This window comes from Panthera onca, chromosome C1, assembly GCF_046562875.1.
Source record: "Panthera onca isolate mPanOnc1 chromosome C1, mPanOnc1 haplotype 2, whole genome shotgun sequence".
In the NCBI taxonomy this organism is placed as follows: domain Eukaryota; kingdom Metazoa; phylum Chordata; class Mammalia; order Carnivora; family Felidae; genus Panthera; species Panthera onca.
In genome coordinates, this window is record NC_138346.1 from 179367200 (window position 1) to 179383225 (window position 16026).

Below are 16026 nucleotides of genomic sequence, written 5' to 3' on the forward strand. Positions count from 1 at the left end.
AGTAAGCCAGTAACAAAAAGACAAATACTATATGAATTCATTTACCTGAGATATTTAGAATAGACAAAATCATAGAGAAAGTAGAATGGTGGTTGCCAGAACCTTGCAGAGATGAGGGAATGGGGAGTTATCATGAATGGATATAGAGTATCAGTTTTGTAAGATGGAAAGTCTGTGGATGGATGATAGTGATGGTTGTACAGTATGAATTTACTTAATGTCACTGAAATGTACCCTAAACAGTTAAGATAGTGAAATTTATGTGGTGTATATTTTATGACATTAAAAAAATTGGAGAAGAAAGAAGATAATGTTCACTCTTAACACTTTTATTCAATATTGTATTAGAGGTTCTAAAAGAAATAGCAAAACTGTATTTATAGACAATATAATTGTTTATGTAGAATATTTAGTGAAATCTAGAAGTTAAAAAAAAAAACCCTATTTAAAATAGCATCAAAATATGCAAAGCTTGTGTACAGAAAACTATAAAACATTCCTGAGAGAAATCAAAGAGCTAAATAAATGGAGAAATCGTCTTGTTTGGGTGTTAGAAGAATTAATATTATTGTCAGTTCTTTCTAAACTGATGAATAGATTCAACATAATCCCAGCCAAAATCCTGATTTGAAAAACTGATTCTAAAATTCATATGAGAACACAAAGGCTCTATCTAGAAGATCCAAAACAACCTTGAAAGAGAACAAAGGTGGAGGACTAATACACTTTATTTCCAGACTTAACAAAGCCACAATAATCAAGACAGTGTGGTACTGGATCAAGTGGACTAATAGATCAGTGGAACAGAATGGTGAGTCTAGAAATAGGCCCACACATGTGTGAACAACTGATTTTTGACGTTCAAAAGCAATTCAGTGGAGAAATGATAAGTCTTCTAAATGTATGGCTCTAGAATAATTAGATCCGTAATTTGTACTGTATAAAAAAATTACTCAAAATGAATAACAGACCTAAATGTAAAACCTAAAAGCATAAAATTTCCAGAAGAAACTATAGGAAAAAATGTTTATAACCTTGGGTTAGTCACAATTTTAAAAAATATGACACTAAAGGACACAAAAAATTAATGAGACTTCCTCAAAATTGCAAACTTCAGTTCCTTGGAAGATACTATTCAAAAAATGATGATTATTAGCTACAAACTGGGAGAAAATACTTGCAAATCATGTATCTGGCAATAATTTATATGTAGAAGGTAGAAACAACTTTGAAAGCTCACTAATAAGCATAATGAGCACTGAGAAATGTATAAAATTGTTGAATCATTATATTGTGTATCTGAAACTAATACAACATTGTATGTTAATTATACTTCAATAAAAAAATTAAAAACCTCAGTAATAAACAGTCCAATAAAAGTATGGGCAGAAGATTGGAGTTGACACTTCATTACAAAAGATATACAGATATCAAACACATGAAAAGATGTTCAACGTTCTGTATCTTTACATTAGGGAAATCAATACAAGAATAGCTAAAAATGAAAAAAAAATAACTGTACCAAGGTTTGTCAAGGATGTGGACACCGAACTGTAAGTCACAAACAGTACTGATGGAAATGTAAAGTAGTACTTGCACTTTTTAAAAACTTTTAGTTATTTTCAGTAATTTTTTAATTGAGATATAATTGAGATTTAATTGAGATACATAGTTTTAGGTAGACAGCATAATGATTCACTATACGTTTTGCAAAATGATCACAATAAGTCTGGTTGTACAGCACCACACATAATAAATTTTTTGTCTTGAGGTGAGAACTTTTAAGATTGACTCTCTTAGCAACTTTCAAATATACAATGCATTATTACTAATTGTGGTCACCATGCTGTACATTACATTCCTAAGATTTATTTATTTTATAACTGAAAGTTTGTACCATCTAATCACTTTCACCCATCTTGCTCATCCCGACCAATCAGTTCTCTGTATTTATGAGTTCAGTTTGTGTTTTTTAGATTCCACGTATAAGTGAGATCATGTAGCATTTCTTTCTCTGTCTTATTTCACTTAACATAATGACCTCAGCATCCATCCCTGTTATAAATGTCTTTCTTTTTTTGGCTGAGTAATTTCTGTTGTATATATACACACATACACAATGGGAAGTATATATCTATATCTGTCTATCACATTTTTCATTCATCCATTCATGGGTACTTAGGTTGTTTCCATGTATTGGCTATTAGAAGTAATGCTGCAGTGAACATGAGGAGGTACAATATCTTTTTGAGGTAGTGTTTTTGTTTCCTTTGGGTAAGTACCCAGAAGTAGAATTGTTGGATCATGTGGTAGTACATCCACTTTTGAAAACACTTCAGCAGTTTGAAAGAAGTTAAACATACACCTAATACACTATCAGCTATTCTATTACTATGTATTTACCCAGTAGAAGTGAAAGCATATGTCTGTACGAATACTTGTATACTAATGTTCATGGCAGCTTTATATGCAATTATTAGCCAAAAAATGCAGAGAAGCCAAATGTACATGAGTAGGTAGGTGAAAGGATATACAAATTGTGGTATATATTCATACCATGTTACTGTTTGGCATAAAAAGGAATGATCTGTTGATATATACAACACAGATGAATCTTAACATAATTAACATGAGTGAAAGAAGCCAGATAAAAATGAGTATGTATTGTGTGATTCCATTTATGTAAAACTCTAGAAAATGCAAACTAAACTGTAGTTGTCAAAAGCAGGTCATTGGTTGCCCAAGTATGTGTGTAAAGGGGTGGGAGAGTGGTCACAAAGGGATATGAAGGAATTTTTATGTGTGATTGATACATTTATTACGTTGACTACAGTGATGGTTTTATGGTGGTATATGTATGTCAGATATCAGCCAAATTGTAAACTTTATATTTGTGCTGTTTATGTCAATTATATTTCAGTAAAGTACTTTTTATAAAAGCAGTCAAAAAGAAAAGGTGGGGTCACCCATAAAGGTGTATCTAACAATATCTTAGCACAATATCTTAATATCTAACAATACTAAGCACAGAATATATTGATGGATAAAAGAAGTGAGTTAACCTCTAAAAGACCCTCAGTAAAGGAAGTTCTAAAGGCTGTATTTTAGACTAAAAATGATCTTTGAGGAAATAAGAGAGTTGGAAGAAGGATTGGAGAGTTAAAGATACATCGGTTGAATAAAATGACAGTAACAACAACAACAACAACAACAACAACAATAGCATTCAGTTTGTCATGGAGAAAAATGCAGGCTAGTACTAAAATACTAACAATAATAGGCTGTAAATTTCGAGAGGGTTATCCAAATTAAAACTTTCAAAAGATTTTCTGGTTTGGAGGAGAATAAAAGATACTGGTTTGTTTTAGATATTGTTAGGTTAAGTATCCATGTTGAAATACCTAGGGTATACATTTTATAAGTAGCAAAAAAGTATAACCTCTGAACTATTAGAGGTAGAAAGATTGAATAAGATAATGAAAAACCCTCCATCCCAAAGAATGGGCAGACTTGGGGTAGGGCACAAGGCTTGATGGTGTCAGGAAAAACAGATTAAAAAGCTCAATCATACTAATTTTATGCATATCCAAAAAGATAATTGAACTATATTTTCCAGTAAAAAGACTAATATAGATTTTTTTTTAACTTATAAAGAATTTATTGTGTACCTTCAGCTTCTGCTTTAGGTACTGCTGCTACGGAAATGTAAAAAGAAGTACAGCTCCATAACCTGTGAACATAAGGAGTTTGCGGGCATATAAGCAAATGGTTGATTGAGAAAGAATGTGGTTAAGTATCATAGTAGATGGTTTTTAGAATATGGTATGACAGCAGATTGGGACTTATGTAACAGTTTGTGTAGTGAGTCAGAAAAGGTGAATAGAGAATATGATCCTGGTTCTTAATAATGTTAGCCAAATGTAGAAATGAGAATGTATCTTTATGGAAGAGAAACCATCACGTGGAGGGTTGGTTTGAGGCAAGAAATGGCAGAGTGTGTTCAGGCAACAACTAGTAGTTTAGCATAACTGAAGCACACAAAGGAGAGGATGAAATATATGGATAATTGGACAGCTAGGCAAAAGCCTGATCATGAATGAATATGTATACTTACACTGTTTGAATTTTATTTTGAGGTTTATGGAGCTTAATGACATGTATTTTGCAAACTCACTCTTTCATACTCAAGTGTGAAAGAATCTTTTGAACCACTTGACACCTGTCAGAATGGCTAACATTAACAATTCAGGCAACAACAGATGTTGGCGAGGATGCGGAGAAAGAGGATCTCTTTTGCATTGTTGGTGGGAATGCAAGCTGGTGCGGCCACCTTGGAAAACAGTATGGAGGTTCCTCAAAAAAATCAAAATAGAACTACCCTACGACCCAGCAATTGCACTACTAGGTATTTATCCAAGGGATACAGGTGTGCTGTTTTGAAGGGACACATGCACCCCCATGTTTATAGCAGCACTGTCAACAATAGCCAAAGTATGGAAAGAGCCCAAATGTCCCTCGATGGATGAATGGATAAAGAAGATGTGGTATATATATACAATGGAGTATTACTCCGCAATCAAAAAGAATGAAATCTTGCCATTTGCAACTACATGGATAGAACTGGAGGGTATTAGGCTAAGTGAAATTAGAGAAATACAAACATCATATGACTTCACTCATATGAGGACTTTAAGGGACAAAACAGATGAACATAAGGGAAGGGAAACAAAAATAATATAAAAACAGGGAGGGGGACAAAACAGAAGAGACTCATAAATATGGAGAACAAACTGAGGGTTACTGGAGGGGTTGTGGGAGGGGGAATGGGCTAAATGGGTAAGGGGCACTAAGGAATCTACTCCTGAAATCATTGTTGCACTATATACTAATTTGGAAGTAAATGAAAAAAAAAAAAAGAATCTTTTGAAAGGTCTAGGTTTGGGGAGACCAGTTAGTCTCTCATGATAATCCAGTTAGGCAATGATGAACATTTGATAAGAAGGAGTAGATAGTCAGAATGGAGTTGAGGTTAGAACTTCAAGAGACTTATGTCTCTTGTAAAATTGTGGAGGTGGAGGCCTAGGATGTCTAGAGTGATCATAAGGTATTTGATTTGAGGTGTTATTATAGGCTGTGGTGCCATTTACTCAGGAAATAAAAAAAAAAAGTTTTTGAATATACTGAATTTGAAACACTTGCAGGGTATTTCAATTAGAGATGTCCACCAATAAGTTGAATCTAATGATCTGGAATTTATAATAGGAGCTACAAATTCAGATTTGGTAATCTTTAGCATATTGAAATCATGGGTGTGGGTGAGATAACCCAAAGGAATCAGGAGAGAAGATCAAAGAATACAAATGTTTAAGGGACTAGTAGAAGAAGAGCAACCAATAGACTGGAGAATGATCAGGAAAATAGGAAGAATAGAGACAGAAAGTAAAGACCTGGAGGCCCAATAGCACATATAGTATTTTATGGCTGGTAACTATTTAACTATGGATATTGCCTAAAATTTTAGCAGAAGTAGGAGGAATGGTTGGAGGAGGGCTTAAAAAGGCAAGCTGAAACTAAATTGCTGTGAATTCCTTATTAAAAGGATGGGGCATTATCTTATTGGTGCCCTTGAAGGTGTTTTGTTTTTTTGTGTGTGCCATTGAAGGTTTTAAAGAATGATTTTTATTGCAGTAAAATATATATGACATAAAATTTATTATTTTTTCCATTTTTAAGTGTACAGTTCAGTGACATTAAGTACATTCACATGATTGTACAACCATCTGCACTATGCATCTGTAGAACTTTTTATCATCCCATATTAAAACTCTGTACCCATTATACAGTAACTCTTCATTCCCCTCTTCCCTTTGCCCCTGGTTTTGTCTCTGTGTACTTGGCTAGCTATTGTAGGTACCTCATGTAAGTGGAATCCTACAATGTTTGTCCTTTTCTGCAAATTTCACTTAGTATTTTATCTTAAAGGTTCAACCATAATGTAGTATGTATTAGATTTCCTTCCTGTTAATGTTGAATAGTAGTCCATAGTACCATGTTTTGTGTATCCATTCATCCATCCATTTATTCATATTTGGGTCATTTCTACTTTTTGGGTATTGTGAATGATACTGGTATGAACACTGGTAGAGGAAATACTTGTTCGAATCCCTACTTTCATTTCATTTGTGAATACCCAGAAGTGGAATTGCTGGATCAAATGGTAAATACATGTTAAATTTTTTGAGGAACTGCCATACTATTTTCTACAGTGGCTACACCATTTTAGATTCCTACTAGCAATGCCCAAGGGTTCAATTTCTCTATATTCACAAAACTTTTGTTTTTTTCTGTTTTGTAATAGTTATCTTACTGTATGTGAATTGATATTTCATTGTCCTTTTTATTTCCATTTTCCTAATGATTACTGAGGTTGAACACCTTTTTGTGTACTTACTGCCCATTTGTATATCTTCTTTGGAGAAATGTCTATTCAAGTCCTTTGACCACTTTTGAATTGGGTAGTTTTCTTGTTAAGTTTTAGGAGGTCTTTATATGTTCTGGATATTAATCCCTTATCATATATGTGATTTGCAAATATTTTCTCCTATTCTGTGGGTTGCCTTTTACTCTGTTAATTGTGTTGTTTGATGCACTGAAGTTTGATTTTCATAAATTCCAATTTGTCTAATTTTTCTTTTTTTGTCTGTGTGTTTTTTTATGTTTCATATCCAATAAATCATTGCCATATCTAGTGTCATGAAACTTTTCTGTTTTCTTCTAAGAGTTTTATAATTTTTCTCTTACATTTAGGTCTTTGATCCATTTTGAGCTAATTTTTGTATATTGGTATAAGATAAGGGTCTATACTGCATATGGATGTCCAGTTTTCCTAGCATGATTTGTTGAAAAGCCAGTCCATTTGCCATTGGACAGTCTTGACACCCTTATTAAAAATCATTTGGCTATATATATGAGTATCTATTTCTGGGCTGTGTGTTTTATTCTGTTGACCTATACATCTGTCTTTATACCAGTACCATACTGTCTTGGTTACTGTGACTCTTAGGGTAAGTTTCAAAGTCAGGAAATGTGGATTCTGTAACTTCGTTCTTTTTAAAGATTGTTTTGGCTGTTTAGGGTCCCTTGAGATGCTATGTGAATTTTAGGATTAATTTTCCTATTTTTGCAAAAAAAATCAATCCCATTTTAACGGGATTGTATTGAATCTGTAGATTACTTTGAGTAGTATTGATATCATCTTAACAATATTAAGCCTGCCAGTCCATGAACATGGGATGTCTTTCTGTTTATTCATGTCTTTTATTTCTTTAAGTGTTTTATTGTTTTCAGTGTACAAAGTCATTCATCTCTTTGGTTAAGTTAATTTCTAAGTATTTTATTCTTTTTGAGGCTATTTTATTATTATTATTTGTTTTAAATTTATTTTGAGAGAGAGAGTGGGGTGGGGGGAGTAGAGAGAGAGAATCCCCAGTAGGCTCCACAGTCAGTGTGGAGCCCAGCATGGGGCTCAGTCTCATGATCGTGAGATCAAGACCTGAGCCTAAGTCAAGAGTTTGATGCTTAACCAGCTGAGACACCCAGGTGTTCCTTAGTGTATAGAAATGCAACTGATTTTTGCATGTTGATTTGTATTCTACTTTACTGAATTTGTTCATTAGTTCTAACAGTTTTTTTTAATGGCATCTTTAGGGTTTTTTACATATTAGCTTGTTATCTATTAATAGAGATAATTTTATTTCTTCCATTCCAAGTTAGTTGCCTGTTATTTCTTTTTCTTGCCTAATTCCTCTGGCTAGCACTTCTAATAATATGTTGAATAGAAGTGGTAAAAATGGGCATTTTTTTTTTTTAATGTTTATTTTTGAGAGGGAGTGCGAGCAGGGGAGGAGCAGAGAGAGAGAGGGACTGAGTATCTGAAGTGGGCTCTGCACTGTCAGCAGTGAGCCCAGTGTGGGGTTCTAACTCATGAACCATGAGATCATGACCTGAGCTGAAGTCAGATGCTGAATCAACTGAGCAACCTAGACACCCCGAAAATTGGCATTCTTGACTTGTTCCTGATCTTAGAGAAAAAGCTTTTAGTCTTTAACCACTGAGTTTAATGTTAGCTGTGAGTTTTTATATAGGTCTTTATTATGTTGAGGTCATTTCCTTTTATTCCTAGTTTGGTGAGTGCTTTTGTTTTTGTTTTTGTTTTTTTTAACCACAAAAGGGTGAATTTTGTTAAATGCTTTTTCTGTATCAAGGTATTCAAGTCATTTTTTTTTCTTTCATTTATTAAGATGGGGATTACGTTGATTGACTATTGTATGTTGAACTCTTCTTACATTACAGGAATAAATTGCACTTGGTCATGCTATATAATCTATTTAATATTTTGCTGCATTTGGTTTGCTAGTATTCTGTTGAGGATTTACTGAAAGTTTTGAAGTAGGAGACTAACTGGTAGATGTAAGGGGAATGGGATGAATGGCCAGAGAGTGGAAATAGATGACTTGTTAGCAAGCTCTTACTTCTTGGGCATGTTTTCTCTCTCTCTCTCTCTCTCTCTCTCTCTCTCTTCCTCTCTCTCTCTCCCTGTCTCTCTCTCTCTCTCTCTATATATATATATATATACACACACACACACCATATGTACATATATTTTAATGTTTACTGATATTTGAGAGAGACAGAGCATGAACAGGGGAGGAGCAGAGAGATAGGGAGACACAGAATCAGAAACAGGCTCCAGGCTCTGAGCTGGCAGCACAGAGCCCGACGCGGGGCTCGAACCCACAAACTGCGAGATCATGACCTGAGCCAAAGTCGGACGCTTAACTGACTGAGCCACCCTGGTGCCCCGGGCATGTTTTCTTAGACTAAACTAATTCTTTCCAGAACTTACCAGATATCACCAGAAACACCACCATTTGTTTACCCAGTTGCTTTGGACAAGCACTTTTGAATCATCTTTGATTTGTCTCTCTCATCTACATCCCACATTCAAACTGTTAACAAATTCTATAGCGTTTACCTTGAAACATTATATATTCCAAATTGAGTCATTTGCACACACTCTACTCTTTCTGTTTGGAATTTTCTTGTTTGTTTAATAGTGGAAAGCTATTACCATCCCTAGGGTTTAAATTATTTTTAATGTTTATTTTTGAGAGAGAGAGCATGAGTGGGGGAAGGGCAGAGGGGGAGACACAGAATCTGAAGCAAGCTCCAGGCTCTGAGCTGTTAGCACAGAGCCCAGTGTGGGGCTCAAACTCATGAACCCTGAGATCATGACTTGAATCAAAGTCCAATATTAACCGACTGAGACACCCAGGTGCCTCTGGGATTTTTTTTTTTTTTTTTTAACTAGTCTCCATGCCCAGTGTAGGGCTCAAATACATGATCCTGAGATCAAAAGTCCCATGTTCTCCCAACTGAATCAGTCAGGCACTTCTACTCTTTTTGTTTTAGTCTAAGTTACCACCATCTTTAACCTGGACTCTTTCCAATTTACCCTTCCTTCTTGCCCCCCACAGTCCATTCTTTTTTCATTTATCAGCCAGGACTGTTCTTTTAAAATATGTTATAACATGTGGGGGCACTTAGGTGGCTTAGTCAGTTGAGCGCCCAACTCTTGACTTTGGCTTGGGTCATGACCTCCTGGTTCGTGGGTTTGAGCCCTGCATCGGGCTCTGTGCTGATGGTGTGGAGCCTGCTTGGAATTCTCTCTGTTTCAAAATAAATAAATAAACTTAAAAAAACAACAACATGTCATAACATGTTACTTCCTGCTCATAGCTCTTCACTGGCTTCCCAACTTAGAATAAAAGTTTAAGTCCTTATCACGTATCATAAGGTCATACAATATTTGGCTTCTAGTTAACTTTTCAGCCTCATCATTTAGTTACCTCTTTAATCACATTGATCTCTTCAAGTAACATTAGGTAGGTACTTTGTTGCCTCTTAAGTCTTTGCATTTATCATCTCTGTGTCTGAATGCTCTTCCCTCAGAAATTTAAACATTTCTGTTCTTCATTTTTAGGTTTCTGCCAAATATTACCTGCTTAGAGTTACCTTTGTCCACTCTATTCTAAAATAATACCCCCTACCCATCAAACTCGTCTCTCACCCTGTTTGATTTTTCTTCATAGCTTTATCTGACATGAATGTATATATTTATTTGTTGTCTATTTCCTCTAACTAGAATTTAACTAAAAATTTGGAAGAAAAATGAAGCTGTCTTATGGCCATGTTTGATTTTCTGTACCTTAGGTAAACTTTACTTATGTTAAGACTGAATATAGTAACAATGAATAAAATTAGGAATAGACCAGTCTTTGTTTAAGTGCAGTGTAGGGGTGGAGGAGAGCGAACAAACTACTTCTGATTTTTCAATTTGTTGGGAACTACATGTATCAAAAATAAGAGAATGTCTCTTGACTAAAATGTGGTAATAGAAAATGCCATTATTGTAATATTAAAGAAATGATATGGTCTTCGTTGTGGTAAAAAAAAAAAAAAAAAAGTAAAGGAAATAGGACGACATTGTGTGGATGATTTTCTTCTTTGTATTTTCCTATGTTTTATGTAGCTTTTGCAGTTAGCATGTAGTTTTTTAAAAAATCAAAATAATAGGGGCACCTGCGTGGCTCAGTTGGTTGAGTGACTCTTGGTTTCGGCTTGGGTCATGGTATCACGGTTTGTGGGTTCAAGCTTGCATCAGGCTCCATGCTGACAGTGCGGAGCCTACTTGGGATTCTCTCTCTCCCTCTATCTCTCTCTGCCCCTCCCTCACTCACTCTCTGTCTCTCAAATAAATAAACTTTAAAAAAATTTTAAAAATCAGAATAATAAATCAATCTTTAAAAATCAATATAGTCTCTCTTTAGCTTTTTGGTTTAAATTGGCTTTCAAACTTTCAGTAGAATCAGGGTTTTGGGAAACATTTTGCCTAGTATTAGATGGATAAAAGAACAGAAAGAAATCAAATGTAAATGGTATTCTGTATAACAAATGTGATGATAGTGTCTAGGATCTTTTCCTGTGACCGTTTAATCTGATATCATGTGCAGATCAGAGAGGATTCAAGACTTTCTCCTCCACCTGAAACAATCTTTTTGCTGCAGCAAAATTATCCACAGAATTATCAGCTAAGTGTTTTACTTACAGTATTTTGGCTTTGATGTAGCATTTCAGAATTTATGAAGACAGTACAGTAGAACAAGTTTTAGTTTTTAATGTTTAATAATAACCTCCCCCCAAAGACTTCTTAATCTTCCAGTACTTACAACATTTCTGTCTCTTGTTCATTTCCATATCCTCGGTGTCTTAAATTAAATCTGGCATATAGAAGGTGAATATTTGTTGAGTTAATATATTTATGTTCTTCTATCCTAAATATAAGGACATTAAAGTAGAAAAAAAATTTTTTTACGTTATTGTTAAATGTTACATTAATAGGAAAAACAGGAAGAAAGTGAGCTTCGTTCTCTGCCACCTCCTTCCCCTGCCCACTTGGCTGCTTTAAGTGTTGCAGTTATTGAATTAGCAAAAGAACACGGAATAACAGATGATGACCTCAGGGTCCGTCAGGAAATTGTGGAGGAAATGTCAAAGGTTGTAACAACATTTTTACCAGGTACAGATACGCTTTATGCTTAATTAGTAAAATTATACAACTTTTCCCCTTGCTTCTTGCTAAACTTAGTGTAAATTTCTTAATGTTTCCTTTCTGTTTGTTTCTCCCATCTTAAAAGTAGATGAATTTAATTATTTTATAAGTGAGTTTTTGGGAAATATTTCAGAAAAGTAAAATAGAGAATTATGACAAGAAGAAGAGTTTTAAAATGTCAGATATAGGAAAATTTCTTATAGGTCAAATATTATATTTTATATTATTTTTCAGTATCTTTGACTTCTGAGTGGACATTTTAATTATATTATTTTCAGTGTGTATATTCCACCTAGTCACTGAAAAAGATTCTTATGGCCGATGGTGGGGAAAAATTAATTTACTTTAAGTAGGGTCATTACAAGTAAGATTTGCCCTTTTATTTCTTTTTGACTCTGCTCTTTCTTTACAGAAAGCTTATATTTTTGGTGTAAAGGGGAGTTGTGCCAGGTTTATTGTAGACATTTATATAAAGATTATATTTGCTTAACACTTAATACTGTTTTTGCATCAATATTGAATTTAAGTAAATGTCTATTCAATAAAACTTATTTCTCACCACCAGCGGGATTTTGGACAGTTGACAAATTACAGTTTTATATAGAGCCATTTGTGAGATTTATAAGAAAATATAAAATTGAAATTAAAAAATGGAAAACATTTGCATTTCATTTTATTTCTGTAATGTGGTTTTCTACCTAAAGTACAATGAATACTAATTTAAATTATATACAGAAATAATTTACTATTTTGAGAAGAAAAATGCAGACACCTGGCTGGCTCAGTCGGTAGAGCCTGCAGCTCTTGATCTTGGGGTTGTGAGTTCGAGCCCCATGTTGTGTGTGGAGCCTACTTTAAATTTTTTTTTTTTAATGTTTAATTTTTGAAGGTGAGAGACAGAGCATGAGTGGGGGAGGGGCAGAGAGAGAGGGAGACACAGAATCCAAAGGAGGCTCCATTCTCTGAGCTGTCAGCACAGAGTCCCACATGGGGCTCGAACTCAGAAACTGTGAGATCATGACCTGAGCTGAAGTCGGGCGCTTAACCGACTGAGCCACCCAGGCGCCCCTGTGGAGCCTACTTTAAAAAAATAAGTAAAATATATTAAAAAATGGACAGAAATGAAGTTTTTATGATGTTAATGATTTCAGTGATTTTCAGACGTTTTGTGAACTTGAACAGTAGACTTCTATCTATACAAATGAGTATAAACTCACACTTTCTAAGAAACTGAACCTGCCTGAGTAGTCCCAATCATGTTATTTTCAACTTGCCCTCTGGTGAGATCCTTTTAAAATTTACCTTACGATGATTTTTGAATAATGTATTTGATAGTTTGAAAAATATGTAAGTTGTATGTTATTATTCCTATATATTTTGGTCTATGAAATCTTGAAAAACCACAGGGTTTTTTGTTTGTGTTTTGTTTTTTCTTGGGGGGGCGGTTTAGGTTTATAATATCAAGTGACGAGCCTTCATTTTGTATTTTTAAAGAGCATTGGCATTCAATGTCTATGATCCCTTCCCCATTTAAAGTGCTATTATCTCTTACATAAATATAAATATCTAAGAGTAAATAAATGTAGTTTATGACAGTAGCTATACCTAGGTTAGTACATTTTCACTGTTACATATTAAATATTAAACATACTTCTAGTCATTCCTAAATGAACTATTACTAATATTTTGTGTAAACACTGAACTTTTATGAGTAATTTCTTCCTTCTCTGTCCCTGAATCCCATAACTGAGAAGCATTTTTATTTGTTTGCAGATCAGTTAGAAAGGATGTCATTCTTCTATAAATGTTGTACTAGAATTGAAGACACATAATTGAAACATATGTAATTTTCCTATTATCGTTTTTAAGAAATTTCTCATATTTGCACACTATTTCATGCTTTCATATTTTTTCCTTTATTTCCAGAGTGTTCACTTAGGTTGTATGGCTCATCTCTGACTAAGTTTGCTCTGAAAAGTAGTGATGTTAATATAGATATAAAATTTCCTCCCAGGGTAAGTAATTATGAAAACACTTTTTTATGTGGTTCTTAACTAGTACTTGGTAATTTTTAGTTGATTATCTTTTTAGAGAAGGTGTAGGGGACTATAAGATTCTGGTTTATAGTGTAATTAAATGTGATTTTGGAAACTATTAGGTACTAGATATAGGTGGAATAAAAATAAGGGAGAGAAAGAAGGAAGCAGGGGAATGCAGTAAAAAGGGAAAATGCTTGTACATATTTGATGGTGTTGAATAGTTATCACTTGCAGGCAGTATAGAAAGTGAAAATAACTTTAAAATCATACTTCTGTGTTCAAGTCTTGGCTGCAATGAGCAAGTGACTTGGCCTTTTTGAGACTCAGTTTTTTAATTTCTAAAACAGGGATAATAATAACTTTTATATTAAATAAGATGCTGTATACCAAACATTTTTGTATAGTGTGCCTGGTACATTCTGGGTACTTACCATAAGTAGTAATTAGCACTGCTAACATTATTTATTTATTGACCTATGAAACATTTAAAATAGTCGGTTGACATTTTACATGTCATTGAATAATTTTAATGCTTAGGTGAAAATTAATGATTTAGGTGAAAACTTGATGTTTTAATTTCTTATCTCATACAGTTATTTACTTACCATTAGTACATGATTATTAAATACTTCAGCAACAAAGTACATACTAAACTAAGCATTTGACAAGTTTGTATTTTAAAGTAGTATTTAATCTAAGCCTTTTGACCATGCTGCCAGTTACCAGTATCTCTTAAATTTCCTATCTCAACAACTTCTCTTTGAAGGCTGTTTGGCAAACTGGTTTCTTTTCTGTTTATTTTGCTGTGAAATTCCAGAATCTTTTCTCATTCTAAGAACTTATTAATTCTAGAAATATTGCTGGAAGAATAGCACTACATGATTTATTATATTCTAGTTCCATGAACAAGATATGTTACCATAAAAGTGTTTTAACTATTCTTTTTTCATTATTTTAAAATAGATTGGTTTTATTTAAATATTTAATGAAATCGAATTCTCTCTAATGTTTGCACCTTGAACTTTGAAATTAGTATATTGATTTACTTTGAATTTTTTTAGATGAATCATCCAGATCTTCTGATACAAGTGCTTGGGATTTTAAAAAAAAGTGGTGAGTTTCTTTTTTTTGTCTTTCTAAAGAAAATTCTTTGAGGGTATGTGCCCTGTGTTTTTTATATATGGCTAACCAAGTTTAACACTTGTAGTAGCATATATGAGTCATTATATTACATACACTTACATATTTGTTGAATAGGTGTGCTATAAAATTTACATGTCATTAGATAAAAAGTATATTTAAAATTGGTATGTAAAAAAGTACTGCCTATTGGGTAATTTAAAAATGTTATGGGCATTTCTTGTGTAAAAGAAGACAGAAAACCTGTAATCATTAGGAAGTCACTGATGAAGGAAGATTTAGGAGAGACTTGGGAAAAAATGTGTGCTGCATGCATTGAGTAAGTATTTTTTTTTTCCACTTAAAATAATAATTAATCATTTATATTACATCAACCAAGTCATACCTAGTATGTTTCTCATATCTTTCTTGTCTGTCTGGATTGTTTTTGATGTAAAATGGACATTCGTATAGGTAAAAATACTTTCAAAATAAAAAAGTTTTTAAATTACATCTGTCTTAAACCACCCCCTAAGTCAGGTAGTACAATATTATTTTCTTGTTTTTTTATTTATTGCTTTTCTTGTTAAAAGTAAATGCCTAAGAGCTCAGGATATGGAGCCAGACTTAACTGGGCTCAAATTTTACTTCTGCCACTTATTGGTTGTATCCTTTGACAAATTACTGAAGTGTTAATGCTTCAGTTTTCTCATTTATAAAATGGCAGTAATATAGTGTGTTTTTTTTTTTGTTTTTTTTTTTTAAGGTTACTTATTTTGAGAGAGAGAGAATACAAGCAGGGGTGGGGCAGAGAGAAGGGGGAGAGAGAATTCTAAACAGGCTCCATGCTGTCAGCCCAGAGCTGGACATGGGCCTTGAGCTTACAATCTGTGAGATCATAACCTGAGCCGAAACCAAATGTCAGATGCTTAACTGACTGAGCTACCCAGGCAGTCCAGTATAGTATCTTTTTGATGAGAAGATTGTTGGGAGGATGAAATGGGTTAAGCCACAGCTTAGAAGTGCTTGGTTTACATGCAGTGACTTCTTACTAAATTTTTGCTGCTGTGATTGTTGTTATTAATCCTATTATCATCTTAAATTTTATGAGTTACAAATATCTGGCAAAAATATTTTCAGTTTGGCTTAGAAAAGATCGCTTATTGACCCTCCTTTACCCTGTCATTGACTTCATAG

The 16026-nt window shown here is 33.8% G+C and overlaps 1 protein-coding gene across 13 annotated transcripts in view; it reads left to right on the forward strand.

Moving 5' to 3' along the window:
• The window catches only part of TUT4 (terminal uridylyl transferase 4), a 140675-nt gene that overhangs the window by 44969 nt on the left and 79680 nt on the right, over nt 1–16026 (forward strand). For all 13 annotated transcript variants that reach the window (XR_013557604.2, XM_060624552.3, XM_078451904.2 and 10 more), the window contains 3 exons: nt 11461–11638; nt 13598–13686; nt 14772–14823. Coding sequence is in view for 12 of the 13 variants with exons in the window: in XM_060624552.3 (XP_060480535.3) it covers nt 11461–11638; nt 13598–13686; nt 14772–14823 (319 nt within the window). In the remaining variant the exon portion in view is untranslated. The remainder of the gene's footprint in view (nt 1–11460; nt 11639–13597; nt 13687–14771; nt 14824–16026) is intronic.